Source organism: Schistocerca serialis, chromosome 4 (genome assembly GCF_023864345.2).
Source record: "Schistocerca serialis cubense isolate TAMUIC-IGC-003099 chromosome 4, iqSchSeri2.2, whole genome shotgun sequence".
Taxonomy (NCBI): domain Eukaryota; kingdom Metazoa; phylum Arthropoda; class Insecta; order Orthoptera; family Acrididae; genus Schistocerca; species Schistocerca serialis.
The window spans coordinates 128400460-128420743 of record NC_064641.1 but is presented as its reverse complement, the minus strand read 5'-3'; the positions used below and the strand labels follow the sequence as shown (position 1 = coordinate 128420743).

Sequence of the window (20284 nt, the reverse complement as noted above, 5' to 3'; positions counted from 1 at the left end):
AGGGTAACTGTAATCATGGTCTCACAGATTTCACTATCCCTTTTTTACATCATTGTCATGGCTCCCCCATCACCCCTTTACTGTGTCCTGCAGATTCCAGCAGAAGCCAATACAGGATCCTTGACAAGGACTTTTGCCATAGAAGTATCGCCACAACAAATAGCCTTATCAACACAGCATAATTTGCAATCTTGTCTCTTATTCAGTCCATACAGTATCTAACACCACAAATAAGCAGGAATATTTCATGATATCCCATAACAAGTCCCATATTTTTTCAATCAAAATTGGCCGAGAAAAGAAATGTATTGCATTACTTATTGAATGTCCCTTGTATAAAAACGCACAAAAAACACACACACGGGAATATGAAAATCACAAGTTTAGTCACTTCTAAATGTTACAATTAAAAAGAGAAATTAAGTGGAAAGAATTGAAGTAGTGCAATAGATGACAGCGACTGCGTGAATGCAGAAACACAAAATTCTCCACTCTAGAAGCATTTTGGATGCAGATGGCAAAAGCATTGGACAGGGCAAACTGCAATGCAGTGCCCAGGACAGTGTACATGTTAGTGTATATGCTATCAGGGATAGCATGGTTCCACATTAAGCCCAGGCACCTCTATAGCATTTCGCTTCAAGATTTAACCCCACAATGACAGGCATGCACAGTCACTCCAACGGCAGGCATGCACACACCAAGTGTCAGCCGACCACAACTCACCTTTTGTTTTTCGATGACTCAGAAACTAGCCAGCAGTAGAGATGGCAAAGCCATCATCTAAAATAACCTTAACCCTGCTACTCACAGAGGAAAGCATTCCACCAATATCTTCAGACAAGTTGTCATCATCAAGTATTGCTGGCCTACCAGCAGCATCAACAGTATCACATCATCAAATGTTATAATGAGGATGCATTGCATTCCACTTATGCGCAACATTCTTGAGAGAAAGAAGTGTACTACACACTTATGAATGCAAGACATTAACTTCCACAAAGATCAACCATATTATATGCTGCAAATCAGCAGAACAACTCCCTCATCAGCAGATATAAAAGGCGGGTGTAGTCCATTACTAGCAGTTGCATCACACAACCAACTAAATCCAAATGTTTCACAGTAATGCTGACTTTTATTCTTACCCACTTGAGAGACTTCTAAGATTTGCACTTTTGATAATATGGTTGCAAATAATCTAGTGGAGCACAAAAGAAAAGAATCTAGATTCTGAGCGATAAAAACATTTTGTAAAATGATTCATGGTCCTACAGCCTTTTCAAGTGAATGTTATTCCAGTAAAATATCTATATTGAATGTTGTTTAGTACAAAAATTCTTTATTTGTTAGATGATAAATTCCTTTGTGGTTTTTATTTTTCATTCAAATTATGTAAATCTGCCATAATGACAAAATTGTTCATAAAATTACGACAGAGCTAGTATAAACCAGTTTCTTCTGTCTTAAAAATGTCATTCATTGTCACCAACCTGACCTTAAAAAGTTATTCCATAAAATTAAAAACCCTATTATATGACACAAAATATCCCGAAAAATCATATAAAGTTGTGTGCATCGCTCTTATTTTTGTCTGTTAAAAATTTCCAGCTCCATTTACAAGAGCAAAGTGAAAAAATGTTTACACTCCACACTAAAACAGTGTTGGTATCAAAACGTAAATCCGTAGACTAGTCAGTAATAAATACACTGCATCTGAGACAGTTTTGTATTACCTTGTATGGCTGTGGCTTAAAATCACAAGGAGGTAATTTTGGTTCTTCATTCGCTGTTGAGTATGTTCTCCATTGTAAACCACCTGTTGTTTAAGGAATCAAAATTATTATCACCAAGTGAATATACTACTGCTCAAAGTAAATAATCATACTCATGTGGAATATGGTTTTATGGGCTGTGCAGCAATTTAATTGTAGTAGTAGCTACTGAAGATACAATGTTCTAAACTTATAAGTAAAGCAAATATACAATATGAAAGAAAAATTACTTCTTGTTTGATTTTACAGAAGTATTTTGATGAATTATCATGCTCAAAAGTGGCACAAGTAAGAATGATCAGTCACACCCTTCAATTAATAAATACATGTAAGGTGAATGCAGAAATAAATGGTATAACGTGAGGTGCAAAAGTCTAAATTCAGACTGCAGAAAGGTTAATTAAATTCTTGAGAAATTTGGATGTTTCTTACCCTTAAAGAGAAGGTAGTTAAGTAATCACGAAGGTAGTATGACACATATATGAACAGATTTAAAATTTAATTCAGCCAATGGTATGATCTTTAATTTCCTAGTCCCAAAAACAGCTTCAAACATACAAATGAGTTAATGTGTCAAATATTGGACCTTAAGCGTATGAGAGAGAAAAGGCTTGTAATTATGTTTAAAGTTTGTTGGGAGTCACTAAGTGCTCTCATTGTCAAACATTAGGTGAGTAATAGTATGGGTAATTTGCACTCTGTTTCAAGCAAAAGCTAGTTTTTCAGGCATCTCAATGTTTACAACATGTCTGCTGAACTTTGAGGGGCAGTCAAATAAAAAGCAAAGACCCGCCACAATGGGATCATGGAATGGTTCCATCCAAAAGTAAGCACCATACATGTCAAGACAGTTATCTCACTGGGAGATGAAAGAATGGCCACTGACAGATCCACAACTGCACCAACTCTTGCACTTCCTCATCTGACGGAAACTGACGTCCACAGAAAGAACCGCGCCGCCACAACATATGTCTTTTCTTCGGGGTCGCCAATGATGTAAAAATCACACCATGGAAGCTCCGGGCCATACAGACGATGTTGCAGTGTTTCACAAACAAAACACTGAAGCAGAACCTTCATCTGACTGGCAGTGTGGGGGTGGGCAACACAATGATTCTGTTCACCAGCTTTCTGACAGCCTGAGGGCAAATGGCAAAGTCAGCAGTGCCAAAGAAATCCAAAGCTGTTTCCAACAGTTTCAGCAAAGTTATGGTGACCCCCTCTTTCGGCTGCAAGGTCCCTCTGCTCATAGAGTTCCTGGAGCATGGAACCACAACCAAGTCATAGCTCTTCTCAACAGGATGAAGGCTATGGTTCAGCATTTGGTTGGGAAACTTGACAACATCCTGTACAGTCTGGTTCTTTCATCGTGTTCATATTATTTTCATGGCTTTGGCGACATGAAGAAAGATGTGTGCATGTCGGTTTCAATCCGGCAAGAAAGAGTAAGAGAGGGTATGGTCGTGGATCCTTCAGTGGCTGACCATGTTCTAGGAAACAGGAACTGACCACCTCGTCTCCCAGTGGGATACATTTCATAACATGTGTGGTGATTATTTTTTAATACAACCATTCCATGGTCCTATTGTGGCAGTTTTCAGTTTTCATATGTCTCCTGTAATGATACAATTTTGCAGGTATACTCAGTGGCATATGTAGGTACTGCATGCAAAATGTAGGTAGTGCATGCAAAATGTGTTGCAAATAGAGTTAATGGAAAAGAAGAAATAAATAAAAACATCATGCCTGATGCAGTTGTTTTACTGCATAAACAGTGAAAATGTAGTAAGTAACAAACTTATTCCCTTTCAACATTTTGTATGGGATGTCAGTGAGAAAAAGTTTTATAAATGTGTGAAATTATGTAGCTATAGAGTTTGTTTGAAGCCACTAAGTGCTCTCATTCTCAAATGTGGGACTGGACCACTGTAAGCCTATTTTCACCAGGCTAGGCATAATGACTGTTTTTAGCCAGTATGTGTTTTTCTGCCTCATTTATACAAAAGAAAATCAAAGGAATTTTAGCATAAAACAAGAAATACATAATCATGACACTCGCTGTAAGAGGAACATTGAAGTGCCAAGGTGTCGCCTATCAAGCACACAAACAGCTTTCCAACAGTTGCCCTAAAAATGTACAATCAACTGCCTCCAGAAGTGAAATCCCTGCCACCTGAATTATTTTAAAAAAAAATTGCTCAGGACTTGAAACAACATCCACTATATTCCTTGTAAGAGTTTTTCAACAGTGGTTCTAGTGAATGGACAAAATAATAAATATTGTTATGTTTTATATATAATTTTGTCTAAATTTAATCTTCTTTTTATGTTCTCAGTTAACTGCACATTTAATTTTGTGTTTTACTTAAAGTACATATTTTGCCAAAACGAAACTTTATGTGTGTGATCTACATGGTTTTGTAAACATTTTGCTTTATGGTATTTTCATTTGCTGCTATGAAGTTTTACTTTCCTGTTTAGTTATATTTCATTTTCTTTATGTTCTATGTGTTTTTGTGCACTGCATAAATATTTTCTTTTATTTGTAATATAAATTTTGTGTATGGTGTTGTATAAATGTTAGTTGATAAACATTGTATTTGTGACGCAGTCTGTCCAGCCATGGCTGGTAAACGACGAAAATATAGTAATAAAGTAATGTAGTCCGAGTATTTGCATGTGGTGAATTGTGCTGCCTCAAGCTGTGTACATAGTTGCTAAATGCAACACTTGTCTTACAGTGAGAACTGTTGAATGTTAGACTATAGCTCTCAATAAATAGACTATGACACCATTTTAATATTTAAATTCAGCTAATAATTATATGAAGTATTGAAAATCAAATTTTGTTGCCTCTGGAAGCTGTTAGATAGGCAACCTGCAACGTGGGCCATGTGACCCTGCAGTCGATTAGTCATTTAGTAATATACATATGGATTTTGATGGAGAAAATAAATATGCATGATCTTGTAAGTCATTCATTCACACATTGTTTTCCATAAATCCCTTGATGAAGGAAAGCCTTGAACAATATTTAACTAAATCCAAACTTTTACAGTTACTGTGAAGTGCATGGCATAGGGGACTTCCTAGTGTACCACATATTACGGTTCCTTCCCACTCCTTTCACACATGGAGTGCAGGAAGAATTATTTAAATGACTATGCATGCTATAGTTCACCATTGTGGTCCCTACAGGATATGTGGGAGGCTGTAGTATGTTTCTAGATTACTCACTTAATAATGGTTGTGCAAATATAAGAAGGCTTTTGTAAAATAATTGGCACTGTTTTTCAGCCAGTTCTGGATTTTCATGATTCCTGTGATTCTCTCCCATATGTCAAACAAACCCAGTACCATCCGTGCTGCTCTTTTTTGTACACACTCAGTACACCATCCCTGTTATTTGATATAGATGCTGCATAATTCAACAATATTCTAGAATGAGTTGCTAATGGTTTTATGACAAATTTCCTTTGAAGACTGATTGCATTTTGCCTGATGATTATGGTTCATACTGCTATAAGTTGTTACTTTCAGGTATTTGTATGAGTTGGCCTATTCCAGTAGAGATTCTTAGGCATTATAGTCACAGGACACAATGTTTCACACGTTGTAAATGGCACACTTTCACATTTTGGAACATTCCAAGTAAGTTTCCAGACTTTGCAACATAAAAATCTTATTCAAGGTCTTACTCCATACTTTCGCAGCATTTTTCAGATAGTACTCCAGCATATCTACATCTATTCTCTGCAAACCACTGTGAGGTGGATGGCAGAGAGTGAGTCACATTATACCATATATTAGGGTTTTTTCCTGCTCCATTCATGTATAGAGCACAGGAAGAATGATTGTTTGAATGCCTCTGTGCATGCAGTAATTTTTCTAATCTCATCTTCACGATTTTTGCATGAGCAATATGTATATTCCTAGAGTAATCATTTAAAGCTGGTTCTTGAAACTTTAATAGACTTTCCCAGGATAATTCACATCTTGTCTGTGACACTCTTCCATGGATTAAACAAACCTGTGACCATTCATGCTCAATATCCCCTGTTAGTCCTATCTGGTATGGGTCCCACACACTTGAGCAATATTCTAGAACTTGTTGCATGAGTGATTTGTAAGCAATCTCTTTTGCTGACTAATTGCACTTCTCCAGTATTCTCCCAGTAAACCGAAGTCTACCACCTGCTTTACCCACAACTGAACCTATGTCACCCTTCCATGTTAAGCCCAGGCATTTATATGAGTTGGCCGATTTCAACAGTCACTTATCAATATTATAGTTGCAGGATGTAAGCATACTATCATATCGCTGGATTGGTTGCAGAGTATCTTTGCGGGCGGCTGCATCTGTAGAGTCGAGCACCCAACAGGGAACTATGTTGTGTAGTGTGTAGTTCTGCATGTGAGAGGCATTGTTAGTATGGAAGTTGATAAAATAAGCAAATGATTCAGAGGAAAGTGCTTCAATAAGTAATTTAAAAATGAGCAGTGCTGCTGCTACTGTATTTGTGTATCCTCTCGTTGTGTGTCGTACCATACAGTATCAATCATCCGCGCCGTGTTCGGTCTCTAAGAATGAACTAATGTGAATCAATAATACTATTTACCACAAAAGAGAGCATTTAAGTGCCAGTGTCTTGTAGAGAGCGTGAGAACGTGCGTTCGATCATCGCGTTCCGCATCATCAACAATCAGCCATGCCACGACTGTTACACGCACGCTCGTACAAGTGAGAACTGAAAAATTAACTTTACGAACAGTGTTACATCATTACTAGTATCAAGGAGGACTATTACCAGATATCTGTACGTGTGACGAGCATAAGAACTTTCTTTCGATCATTCGGCTTCTGCATCATCAATAATCACCCGCGTTGTGTCGGTTACGCATACGCTCGTCTGAGTGATATTGTGGACAGATAATCATCAATACTGTCAATTGGGATAAACATTTATGACTTAAGAGTGTAAACAGTGCAGCGTGTGATTTCCATATCATCTCAGAATATAGATGTTCATACCAGACGTAGAACAATGTTGTGCTTAACATTGAGTGGCTCCCCTTACTCGCTTGCATATTTCGATAGATAATTTCTGGCAAGCCAGGAGTAGTGTTGAGCAGAACAGTACGACTGCCGCAGGATTATCAGGTACGTGGTGAGGACAGGGCGCACGATCAAGGAATGACAACCACTTTAAGGTACCCCACCCAATCGTACTCCCGGGCGTGTTACAGGGATACTACATTTTTTCGTTTTGTGAAGGGCACAACTTCACATTTCTGAACATTTAGAGCAAGTTGCCAATCTCTGCACCACATTGAAATCTTATCAAGACCTGATTGAATATTTATGCAGATCCTTTCAGATAGTACTTCATTATAGATAACTGCATCATTTGCAAAGAGCATGATTTTACTATTAATATAGTCTGCGAGATCATTAATATATCGCATAAACAGCGAGAGTCCCAACACACTTCCCTGGGGCACACCAGAAGTTAGTCCTACATCTGGCAATGGCTCTCCATTCAGGGTAACATGCTGTGTCCTCCCTACCAAAGAGTCCTCAATCCAATCATAAATTTCACTTGATTCTTCATATGATCATACTTTTTACAATAAGCATAGGTGTGGTGCTGGGTCAAATGCTTTTCGGAGATAAAGAAATACTGTATCTACCTGATTGCCTTAATAAAAAGCTTTCAGTATGTGATGTGAGAAACTGTGAATCGGATTTCACATAATCGATGTTTTCGAAATCCACGCTGGTTGGCATTGAGGAGGTTATTCCGTTCAAGACACCTCATTATGTTTGAGCTCTGAATATGTTCTAAGATTCTACAACAAATTGATGTCAAGGATATTGGACAGTAGTTTGTGGATCACTTCCACTACACTTCTTGTAGACAGGTGTGACCTGCGCCTTTTTCCAAGAACTGGGCAGTTTTTTGTTTGAGGGATCTACACTAGATTATAGTTAGAAGAAGGGCTAACTCAGCTGCAAATTCAGTATAGAATCTGACAGGGATTCCATCAGGGTCTGGAGCTTTGTTAAATTTTAATGATTTCAGCTGTTTCTAACACCACTGACTCTAGTAACTTGTTTAATTCATTTTCCTTTGTAAAGGAACATTTGAAAATGGAGTTAAGCATTCCAGTTTTTGCTTTGCTACCCTCAATTTCAGTTCCTGTCTCATTTGCTAGGGATTGGACACTAATTGTGGTGCCACTATTGCCTTTACATATGACCAGAATTTCTTTGGGTTCTGTGAAAGGTCGTTTGACAGTATTCTGCTATGGTAGTCATTGAAGGCATCATGCATTGCTCTCAACAGCCAAAAGCGTCCTATACTTTGTTTTACACTTATTATACACTTCTTTATAAGTTTCTTGACAGTGACTGTATACTATCGATGTTCCCTCCCATTGTGAACTGTTCTACTGGATACGTATCTATCTAGTGCATGATCAACTATTCTTTTAAACTTGAACCAGAGTTCCTATAAGTGTTCTTGTCCCATGCTGAAAGTTTCAGGTTCCTCATTGAGATATGACACTACTGATTTTTTTATCTAGTTTACTGAACATATATATCTTTCTACTTGTTTTATTTATCCTTTGTATTTTGGTGATCATTGTTCCCACAGCTGTGTCATCATCTGATACCAGTTTTGATATGGACATCCTCACAGAGATCAGGTCTATCTGCTGCCAATATATTTTCATCACAAGTGGGGGTTCCTAACTGTCTGTAGTTGATGGTAGTTTTCAGAGAAGGTATTTCTCTAGCAAAGTTTCACAGGACGCTGTATCATGCCCACCATTAACAAAATTAATTTTCCCAATTGATTGTTGGATGATTGAAGTCTCCACCAATAATTACAGTATGACTGGGGAACTTACTTACAAGTGAACTTAGATTTTCTCTAAAGTTTTTGGTAACATCAGGAGAAGTCTGGCGGGCAACAGAAGGATCCAATTATCATTTTATGCCCACTCCTGTACTGAGTCTTGCCCAAACAATCTCACATGCAGCTTCAATTTCTATCTTGGTGGATTTTAGTTTCTTGTCTACTGCGACAAATACAGCACCTTCACTTCTCATTTGCCTATCCTTTCAGTACACACTTAAATTTTCCCTGATAATCTCACTGCTATCAATTTCAGGTTTCAACCAGCTTTCTGTACCTAGTATTATGTGAAATTCACTGTGAAATTCACTGTTTTTCATGTGTGCTTCAAACTCTGGCACTCTGTTGCAAATTCTTCATTAGCTTAGCATTAGGATTTTAATACTCTCACTTGTGGGAGGCATTTCTTTAGATCTTACTCTGATACTTCTGGGTTTCCTACAGCTATCATTATCTAGTTTAGATGGAGAGTCGCCTAATCTAAAAAAAACCTTGTGTGCAACCCACACACAGTCAGCTACCTGAGCAGCAGTTTCTGATGTGTAGTGCACACCTGACCTATTTAGGGGAAGCCTACAGTTCTCAACCCTAAGGCGCATGTCCAGGAAGTCACAGCCTAACTTGTCACAGAACCTTCGAAGTATTTTGTTCAGTCATTCCACACAACTCATAACCAAAAGGCCATGATCAGATATGGGGACAATGCTACAAATTACAATCTATGTTGAAACTCCAGAGGCAAGGCTAGTCTTTTCAACCTTCTCTACCAATCACTGGAATGACCTAAGAATAACCTCAGAGCCCAGATGACAGGCATTATTTGTTCAACGTGCATCACAATCTGCATTTGGTTGCACCCTGTCCCCTCAATGGCTGCCGGAATAGCCTCACCAACATGTGGAATGAGGCCTCCTGGCATATACACAGAGTGCGCCTGGTGACCTTTCCTGTCCTTGCTGCCATTTCCCTAAGGGGTACCATCATTTTCCATACATTGTAACTGCCAATGATTAATAGACCCCTACCCTTTTGTGTTTGCCTCCTCCTGATACCAGACAAAACAGGTTTCCCAAAACAGGTGAAGTGAGTCCCCCTGATTCAGTTTCTGTGAGAGAAAGCACCAGAAACTTGTTGGATAGAGGGATTGGTGCAATACCCTGAGCCCTCCCTAGTTCCTGACCACCTTGTACAGGAAGCCTAGATTTACCATTGACACACCACTCACAGTCAAGATAACTGCATTGTCTGAAGAACGTCATGTTACTAACACTATTGTCTGCCAGGTCTTTAGTATGCAATATGAACATGGATTCAGCACACTTGCTTGGGTTGTGCCTGAGGTTAATTCTACATTTGTCAATGATTCTACATCTATCATAAAATACTGCCTCCTCCCTAGCAAGAAATAGTCTAGTCCAGCCTTCGTTTCATACCGCGTATGATCATACTTTCATTAATACGGGTTGGTACGGTACAGAATCAAATTCTTTCTCCAAGATAAGAAATACAGCATCCATCTGACTGCCTCTATCAAGATGCAATGTGAGGAGGGCGTGAGTTGCGTGCTGCTTGACTGGCGTTTTCAGAATTAGTTGCTACTGATGTCATTTTGTTCAAGACACCTCTGTTTTTTTTTTATTTTTTTTTTTTTTATAGCTTCAGCAACAGATGGATGTGAAACATGTCAGTCACATTATACTTAAAGACTGACAAGCAGCAACTGTAGGCTGCTTCTGTAAACCACACTAGTAACAAGTTATGATTAGTACCAATCTACTCACACTTTTAGATTATTAGGAGAAAAACGCTACCGTGAAAAACGCCACGGAGTCTCTCTAATATTACAGTAAAACTTCAAATTCACAAACCCGCTTTTAAAGAAATCTTGTTTTTAACGAATATATCCGTCGGTCCCGACGAAAGTCTCATGAGAACAATGCTATTTCTCCCCACTTTTAACGAATCCTGCTTTAAGAAAAATATGATTTTAAGAAATAAACATTAAACATTTTGCAAATTAAAATACAGCTTTAACGCAGTTCCTAATACGTCCATGTAGGTGTCATATTACTTTCAGTTTCACGCAAGCTGTGCCAGTAATTACACTTCGTGTAGTTTGACACTGTGCAAAAATGGTATCGATTCTTTCGGTCGACACATACCTAGATCGCAGTTTTTTGGTCTACAACTCGAATTCCCTTGCAGCGATACCTGAAAACGCGGTGAACGAATCGGACGGCGATTTCCGCCCTGCCAGTGCTTACCAGTTGCTCCGAACGCAGCCGTTGGCAGCCGAAATGTCACGAAGATGACGCTTGGCGCTGGGAAGACTGGGTTGGTGCTTAATTTATTTATATCCATGGACCATTCTATGTGGTAATATTGGACACGTCATGTTTGTATGAAGTTTGAAACTTACATAATTACAAGTTTCAAAATTACACAACTATAAGCAGATATCAGTAAAATGGCTGATTTCTTCGACAACGGCCTCTAAAACACAGCCTATAAAAAAGTATTAATGTACACAGAGAATTATCAAAGATTAAAGTCACTTTATGGTTTCTGAAAAGTTTATGTATTTCTATATTTACAACTGGAAACATTACATTAATTTTTAGCTTCAAGGTATTCTTTAAAACTGTGTGGACAAGTTTTAATCAAGTGACAGTTTCATTTTGAAAACAGAGATGTTTTTATTATCTTACATAGTTTGACAGACATTTGTATTGAAGGCATCCTATTTTTACAGGCTTTTTGTCAGTTAATTTGATCCGATTTCTTTCAGTATGATACTATACCATAAACATTTTAATTTCTTGTGTGATGTTTATGGATGTCTCGTTTGATGATTCAGCATGGTTAGAACCAAGTCTCCAAGCTTGACTGTAATATTGCTCATGTCCGTATTTAGACTACGCGGCCTTTCTACGACAGCCAGTAAAATAATGAGTGTTAATTGTAGCTTGTGAAGTAGGTACGCGGCTGTGATGATGTGTTGTCGCCGCCGCCATGCTGGTGTGTTTATAACATTAGGTGTTGCATGGCAGTGGTACTTTGTGCTGTTAGCTTCAATCAATGACTGTGCTCGGCGTATGTATCGCCGTCTCGCCGTATTATAACCTCTTTGGGGGGAGGGGAATAAGCCGTGTTGGGCCGGTATTACACTATCAAAGCTGGTGTTCTGTGCTATCAAAGCATTACGTCAAGCAGTGCTAGCAACACACTCACGTTGACATAAAATTAATTTTGTGCTCCAAGCGGCGCTGACAATGCCATCTATTAGCTGCTGATGTAACAGCTGCCAAGCGCTAGGTACTGCGCGTCCACGAAAGTAAAAACTTTGACGCAATAAGAGTTTACAGGATTCGCGAAATCGAAACTGATAATTTCACGATGAGTGTTGCCACTTGTTGCTAATAATTCTGCATCAGCTCTTATAGACAATTCGAAATTAAAAAGAACTAGTAGTAAAACTTACATTCCGGTAGTAAAAACAGAATGAGTAAAATTTTGAACATGTTTTATTTACGTAAGTTATACTAAATATTCAGAATCAGTCTTCTTGTGATCCTCAACTGAGCATGATAGATTATCGTTGTTACTGTCCGATTCAGTTGTACCCGTATTGCTAATGATTCCGTCTATTGTGAGTCTGACGACACTGTCGCACCTCCAGTAATCTTCTTCCAGTTCCTGGACCTTCCTGCAGTACTCTTACCAGTCACCAGCAATCTGACATGTCCCCTGAAATGTTGCGCTCCCTTAACAACAGTTTTACTTTTGCCCATGCCAGTTTTACCGCACTCACAAGGGGAGGACGCCTACTCGTCATCGCCGAATTCGTCCAAATTCATGGTACATGTGGGGCGTGGTGAGAAATGAAAGTGCCCCAAGTGGGAACTTCAGGAAATAAAAGGAATTTTGATACGGATCTATCACCATGTGCACCTTATCAATTGTCCCAGTGACAATGTGTTTACAAAGCGGTGTTTGGCTCGGAGTCTCTGTAAAAAAAAATAAAAAAATAAAATAAACCTGAGTGAAACGATCATCAGCGAACTTCAGTGGATGTCAAGTGACGTCTGCTACGAACACCCCTCCCCCCCCCCCCCCAAAAAAATATATCGGTAAGAGAACAGATTCATATTGAAAGGGTCGCGGGATCGACTCCACCCAGCCGCAAACATTTTTGTGTTCCTTGACTACGTACACTACTGACGTCACAATTAACCGCAACATCATATAGGTTATTTGGTATTTCTATGTGCACAACATCAGCATGGGACGTCAGTCTTTAAAACAAGCGCATTATCTTGCAAACTTGGGGTTGTAAACGGCCATTAGATGCATACACGAATAATCGTATACAGTGAGTTTAATTTGACCTTGGTGGCCCTAACGACGCCGGCCTGAACGACGGGCATCTATAAAAGGCCGCTACCAGGCAACAGATCATCCGTCACTATACTCGTGGATACTCGCTCTGGACATGGTTATTTTAACGCTTATTATGACCGTGCTTTGAACTGGTATTGCTGTTCGTGTTGTGAACTTTGCCGTTGGCGTGTGCCTTTAATCGACAGACAACGTCTTGTTGTATTTATTTACAAAGATAAGGGGCAACGCTAGCCAGGTAACTCATTCACCTGCTAGCTCGTGACTGGGTAACGTGAATATTGCGAGATCAGTGTGCGAATATTCTGGAAATATCGCAATTGCTGCCAAAACAACTGCATCGTGAGAACACTGGAGGAAAATATTGTGGAAAGATCGAAAATGTCAGACAGAAGTGAAAATTGTAACAAGCTTGGAGCGTTGGTAGATGAATAACAGGAGCCCGAAGATAATATCCTCCACAGTGATGCGTCGAAGTGACGACTGAAGATTTATGTTTACAGTATTTGATCGAAGAGGATCTGATCACATCAGAAAGTAATAACCGAAGAACACATTCAAATGGCAAATAAAATACACCAGAAAATACTAGATATTTTATCCGAATATACGTTCCTGAGAAAGCATTCAGTACAATTTCGGATGACGTTTTATTTCTGCCGCCGGCTTTAAACGTATAATTTTTCCAGCATATCGAGGGTAGATTAAAGTCACCACCAACTATAATTCTATGAGGGTGGTACCTATTTGAAATGAGACTCTAGTTTTCTTTGGTCAGTTCAGCAACTATATCTTCCGAGTCGGGGAGTCGGTAAAACGACCCAATTAATGGTTTGGTCCGATTGTCAAGTATAACCTCTACCCATGCTATTTCGCAGGAACTACCTACTTCAATTTCAGTGGTAAGGCTAGAGCCACGCTTGCGGAGTATTTGAGAAAGTTAGCCGTGCGGTAAATGGACGCACGGCTAAAGCGCTCGTGGCCACGAGAATCAATTGGCAGTCTTTATTTATTTAGTCATCCGTGGACATTTTAAAATGTATGGATGTTGTCAGTTGCGTACATTCAAATATTTATACAGTTTGTTGTTACATGTAGTTAAACATTGTGACATATAAGATATTTACAATCATTTTTGCTCCTTATCAAAATATTGTGAAACAAAAGCTATTTGCAATCATTTTGTACTAAGGAATTCACTTATAGTGTAAAAGCAGTGTTCCTGCAAAAAAAAATTAAGATTATGTTTCCAGAATGAGATTTTCACTCTGCAGCGGAGAGTGCGCTGTTATGAAACTTCCTGGCAGATTAAAACTGTGTGCCGGGCCGAGACTCGAACTCGGGACCTTTGCCTTTTGCGGGCAAGTGCTCGGGTAGCTCAGCTGGTAGAGCACTTGCCCGCGAAAGGCAAAGGTCCCGAGTTCGAGTCTCGGCCCGGCACACAGTTTTAATCTGCCAGGAAGTTTCATAAGATTATGTTATCTGCTTCTTTTATTTTCTGTGGCAGTTTATTATACAGTTTTACACCTTCATACAAGAAGCAATTTTGAGTCTTATGTTTATTCCTCATGTCTAGGTGAAGACAGTGACTTGTTCTTGTACTATAGTTATGAAAACTGCTATTTGTGCTATAATTTTCTATATTTTTCTTGATGTACACTATAGTTTAGAATACAAATTCACAAGGGACAGTTATAATTTCTAACATTTTGAAAAGTTCTCTGCAGTGGGCCTGTTTACTGTTTTTTGTTATAATTCTTACTGCTCTCTTTTGCATTTTAAATACTGTTTCTAAATTCTGAGCACTGTTTCCCCTGAAAATAAACACGGGCAGTCCGGCGGGTGTGCGCACAGAGCTCAGATGTCAACAGGCATTCTGTGCTGGGAGCGTGTAGCCAGTTAGCAGCGGGTTGTGTTGCATTTTCCGTGGCATGTGCGCGACTATTAAGTGTCTTTCACAATGTGTCCTCTGGACACAGAGAAATCCATCACAGAGATTTTAACAATGGAGGCAGAAAAGAGGGCTTGTATTTGGGAGATAACGACCGATGAATATAAGGATAGAAACAAGAAAGGCACGGCATGGCGTGACATCTGTTGTGAATTTTTTATTTTATTTTTTATTTTTATTTTGCAGGACATTGAAGTAGAGAGAGAAAATTTGCTAGAGAGTTTCTGTTTTTCACTTCTTCAGTATTATAATACTTTGGGTTAAAGGATCAGTCGGAATTGCAACAGAATTAGCGATTTAGGTTCTTAAAACGCATTAAGAATTTTTATTCAGAGATTCGTCAACTGCGACAAGCTTTGAAAAACTCTTACTTTTCTCTTATGTCGAGATGTTACAGCTTACTTATTTTTTATTTTCATTTGTTTCAGGTAGAGGCCATTTCACATGATTCAATTACTGTATATAATGGTACAAATAGGACATTGATACAATTGGTAGTCAGTATGCTGCTTGATATTTTATTTTAGTATATCAGCATATTGCGGCTTTATTGCGTGATCAGTATTTTGCAGCCGTGGCTTATTAAACTGATAGTTCGGTAATTTTCACATCTGTCAACACCTGCTTTCTTTGGGATTGGAATTAATATATTCTTCTTGAAGTCTGAGGGTATTTCGCCTGTCTCATACATTTTTCTTATCGGATGGTAGAGATTTGTCAGGACTGGCTCTCCCAAGGCTGTCAGTAGTTCTAATGGAATATTGACTACTCCCGGGGTCTTGTTTCGACTTAGGTCTTTCAGTGCTGCCTAGCAGTTATAGCCCTTAATTGTATTCTCTTCGTACTGTGCCCGTCTTCGTAGTGTTGTTCGTAAGTGACTTGCATCCTCTAGCACGAGTGAAAATTAGGCAATTTGAGTGTTCAGAGAGCGGAAAGACGCACATGCACAATAAGAACTTCAAAGAACCCAAAAAACTTAAGCATTTAAGTGTCATCTCTGCAACAAACATTTCGGGTGTGTCAGACGTGAGAAGAAGTTGAGACATCATCAAGGAAGACAACATGATGAGGGCATTGGTGAACACCGATAGCCGAGGTTCTGTACGAGGTGCATTCAAGTTCTAAGGCCTCCGATTTTTTTTCTAATTAACTACTCACCCGAAATCGATGAAACTGGCGTTACTCCTCGACGAAATCGCCCTGCAGACGTATACATTTTTCACAACGCTGACGCCATGATTCCATGGCAGCGGTGAAGGCTTCTTTAGGAGTCTGTTTTGACCACTGGAAAATCGCTGAGGCAATAGCAGCACGGCTGGTGAATGTGCGGCCACGGAGAGTGTCTTTGTTGGAAAAAGCCAAAAGTCACTAGGAGCCAGGTCAGGTGAGTAGGGAGCATGAGGAATCACTTCAAAGTTGTTATCACCAAGAAACTGTTGCATAACGTTAGCTCGATGTGCGGGTGCGTTGTCTTGGTGAAACAGCACACGCGCAGCCCGTTTTCGTTGCAGTGCAGGAAGGAATTTGTTCTTCAAAACATTTTTGTAGGATGTACCTGTTACTGTAGTGCCCTTTGGAACGCAATGGGTAAGGATTACGCCCTCGCTGTCCCAGAACATAAACACCATCATTTTTTCAGCACTGGCGGTTACCCGAAATTTTTTTAGTGGTGGTGAATCTGTGTGCTTACATTGCGCTGACTGGCGCTTTGTTTCTGGATTGAAAAATGGCATCCACGTCTCATCCATTGTCACAACCGACGAAAAGAAAGTCCCATTCATGCTGTCGATGCGCGTCAACATTGCTTGGCAACATGCCACACGGGCAGCCATGTGGTCGTCCGTCAGCATTCGTGGCACCCACCTGAATGACACTTTTCGCATTTTCATGTCGTCATGCAAGATTGTGTGCACAGAACCCACAGAAATGCCAACTCTGGAGGTGATCTGTTCAACAGTCATTCGGCGATCCCCCAAAACAATTCTCTCCACTCTCTCGATCATGTCGTCAGACCGGCTTGTGCGAGCCCGAGGTTGTTTCGGTTTGTTGTCACACGATGTTCTGACTTCATTAAACTGTCGCACCCACGAACGCACTTCCGACACATCCATAACTCCATCACCACATGTCTCCTTCAACTGTTGATGAATTTCAATTGGTTTCACACCACGCAAATTCAGAAAACGAATGATTGCACGCTGTTTAAGTAAGGAAAACGTCGCCATTTTAAGTATTTAAAACAGTTCTCATTCTCGCCGCTGGCGGTAAAATACCATCTGCCGTACGGTGCTGCCATCTCTGGGGCGTATTGACAATGAACGTGGCCTCATTTTAAAACAATGCGCATGTTTCTATCTCTTTCCAGGAGGCCTTAGAACTTGAATGCACCTCGTAATCTTGAAGAACCTATAGGAGGGCGTTTGTCAGAATATTTAGCACTGGCACATGAAGCACAGCTTAATGATTGCGAAGAAATGAATTTCTTATTCTTTAACGAGTTTCAGAGCTGGAAGCACGAAATAGAGAAGTCCACACATTCAATGTACCATATGTGAAGAACAGCGCGTCTAAGGTTGCTGCTGACAGTTCTGTAAGACAATATTATTATTTCTGCTGTCGTTTATTTTATCGCAACCAGCAAGGATGAAAGTGCACCGACCTAAAGACGGGACATGCCGAATGAAATTTATCTCAGCTCGCGTTAGACGTGAAAATGATCTTAGTCATTTAAGAGTATCAGAAAAGAGTGTAGCTGCAGATATAGCAAATAAAATTCCATTTCAATTTATTCTGGACAAGATTCGGGACTGTCTGAATGATTCGAAACTTGAAAGAATATACTTTTTAACCAAGATTTGTATAAGACTGAACAGTGTTATCATCTCTGCTCTGCCCCCTTCAGACTGCAGAATAATGAGACCAGTGTTGGGCCACGGGTAGATGGCACAGACTCAAGTAACAGCCTATGAGTGTTAATTTACAAACCACGAGACACAATAAGTGAAATGCATACACAATTTAAAAATTCAGATTTTGTGTTAGTAGTAATGAACACTTCGCAAGATGAAATATTGAACAAGTACGGAAATAATTGTGTATGTATTGACGGAACATGAGCTCTTTACATTACTAGTATTAGACGATATGGCACAAGGATTCCCACATGTCTTTCTCGTATTCAACAGAAGTAACAATCAAGTGTTGTTTTTCACTAGACAAAAGGGAGAACTTGGAAAGTCTTTATGGCTAAGCCGAATCCTTCTAATGTACCTGGAAATCTACAATGGACGTTCTGAGAATTTGGCTGTACTGTACATGGCATGTGGATAGAGTTACAGACCAAGGAAAACTAGCAGATATTTACAAGCATATCAGAGCTTTGTTAGAAGAGATAGGTGAATGGGTAATTTCCAAGAATGATTGCCTATCAAAGTTGCGGTGTCCAAACGATACATGTCGAACGTGCGATCGTAAATCGATGATGCGGCTGTGGTGGCGGGCGTTGTGATCAATTATTTGTGATCGTCATTTTTATCTGTTTTCCGTCGTCAACTTAGTTGTTCTAAATTACATAGTTCCGCGAATAATTTGTTCGTTGCTTGGGAATCACAGACGATTTATGTCGTTAGTGGATGAGATGTCTCGTGTTCTTGACGTTTCTTCGACGGATTCTCTCATTCGGAAAAATCTAATTCTATGTTTATCCAGCGTAGAAAATTGTTCGATTTTTTGTCGCAAATATGGAGTACCACCGGACTAGGAAGGAATGGGACTATGTAGACTGTGGTGGTGCGAAGTATGTAAAACTTCGTAAGAACAGTTTCGATGCTGAAATACCGTTTACAATTTCATTGCGGACAGTGGGGAAAACGAACGAGTATCAGGAAGAATACATGGTTCGACTCTTCCAAATTATCTATCCAGACCACCGTAGTGGACTTTCACATGATAACAACACCGACCACGGGTAAGGTAAGTTGTCTCCTTCGCAATTACAAGTACTTTTGTAACGCTCTTCTTTTGTCGTTGCTGTAGCGACCACCATTAACATACGCATAACGCCGGCCACCAGAGTCGCATGTTCGATTTACGATCGCTCATTCGATATGTATCGTTTGGAAACCGCGTCTACGATAGACAATCATTCTTGGAAATTACCGATGAATGTGATGGTTCCCGCTCCTCTCGACTGGAAGAAGCATGACGAAGAGAAACCAGAGTCTGGAACTTACTTCCGGGAGAACTAAGTTAATAACATAGAATACTAGCTTTCTGCTACAGGCCACAGCTAGTATAAATACGAACACACATACAGAGACGATGTATCACACTATCAGACACATGGAAAGCACGTGAAACGTCTAGATAAGCCAATACTCACTCAAATGCTGTTCATTAAGGGATAAAAATTTTTGAGAGGCTCATTGTACTTACCAAATCAAAACTGACAAATAAAATAAAAGAAATTCTTTGTAGCCGCAAGTCAAGTTCAGCTGCGAGTAGAAATCGCGCACTGATAGTTTCGTACATATTTAATAATGTACGTAGACAGTTCATCCATCGTGGGAATCGAAAATCTCGACGATTTTTGCCTTTTATCGACATTGATACTGGTGAGATATCGGTCCCAGGGATTCCAAGACTTTCGGATAACAAATGACAAAAGACATTTTTCTCGTGTGACATAATTGCAAATTTACGTTTATTCCAATCTTTTTCCTTACTTGTACTGTGAAACCTTTCTTCTTGGCAAATTTCATGATTTTAGACGAACGGGAAGTTAAATAGGTTATGAGGAGTGAATTTGCGAGTATCAAAATTTGTGACATAACGTCGCTAGGCAATGAAAACCTCGTAACTCAAATTGGTCAAATTTTAAAGGAGAAACAAAAAACTAATTATAGAAATCACATGAGGACCTGATTAGTCAAATGTAGTGGTTTCTGCTACACAATATGGATCCGGTCATTGGTACATAAGACTTTATTATGCACTTCAAATTGTCTGCCGGTTTTTGGAGTTACGAGGTTTTCACAGTTATTTTTTTTGGTGGTGATGGAGATAAGAGGCAAGTAACGAGTGCACGGTTAAGAATTGAAATGAATTTGTTTTAAAAAAACTTACTTAAATTTTGCATTATTTGTGTATTATGAAACGTCTGTAACGATACATTGTTACTGATATAAAGTGAAATGAATAATTTCACTTTGATCAAAATATTGGAATCTGGAGGTTAA

General features: G+C 39.4%; 1 protein-coding gene and 1 non-coding gene across 2 annotated transcripts in view; one reads left to right on the top strand and one right to left on the bottom strand.

Moving 5' to 3' along the window:
- LOC126473761 (alanine--glyoxylate aminotransferase 2, mitochondrial-like) overlaps positions 1-20284 on the bottom strand; it is a 172450-nt gene that overhangs the window by 93389 nt on the left and 58777 nt on the right. The window contains exon 2 of the mRNA XM_050101019.1: positions 1737-1819. Within this exon, the coding sequence (XP_049956976.1) occupies positions 1737-1819 (83 nt within the window). The remainder of the gene's footprint in view (positions 1-1736; positions 1820-20284) is intronic.
- Positions 14463-14537, top strand: Trnas-cga (transfer RNA serine (anticodon CGA)). The gene has a single exon. It is a non-coding gene; the product is annotated as a tRNA-Ser (tRNA).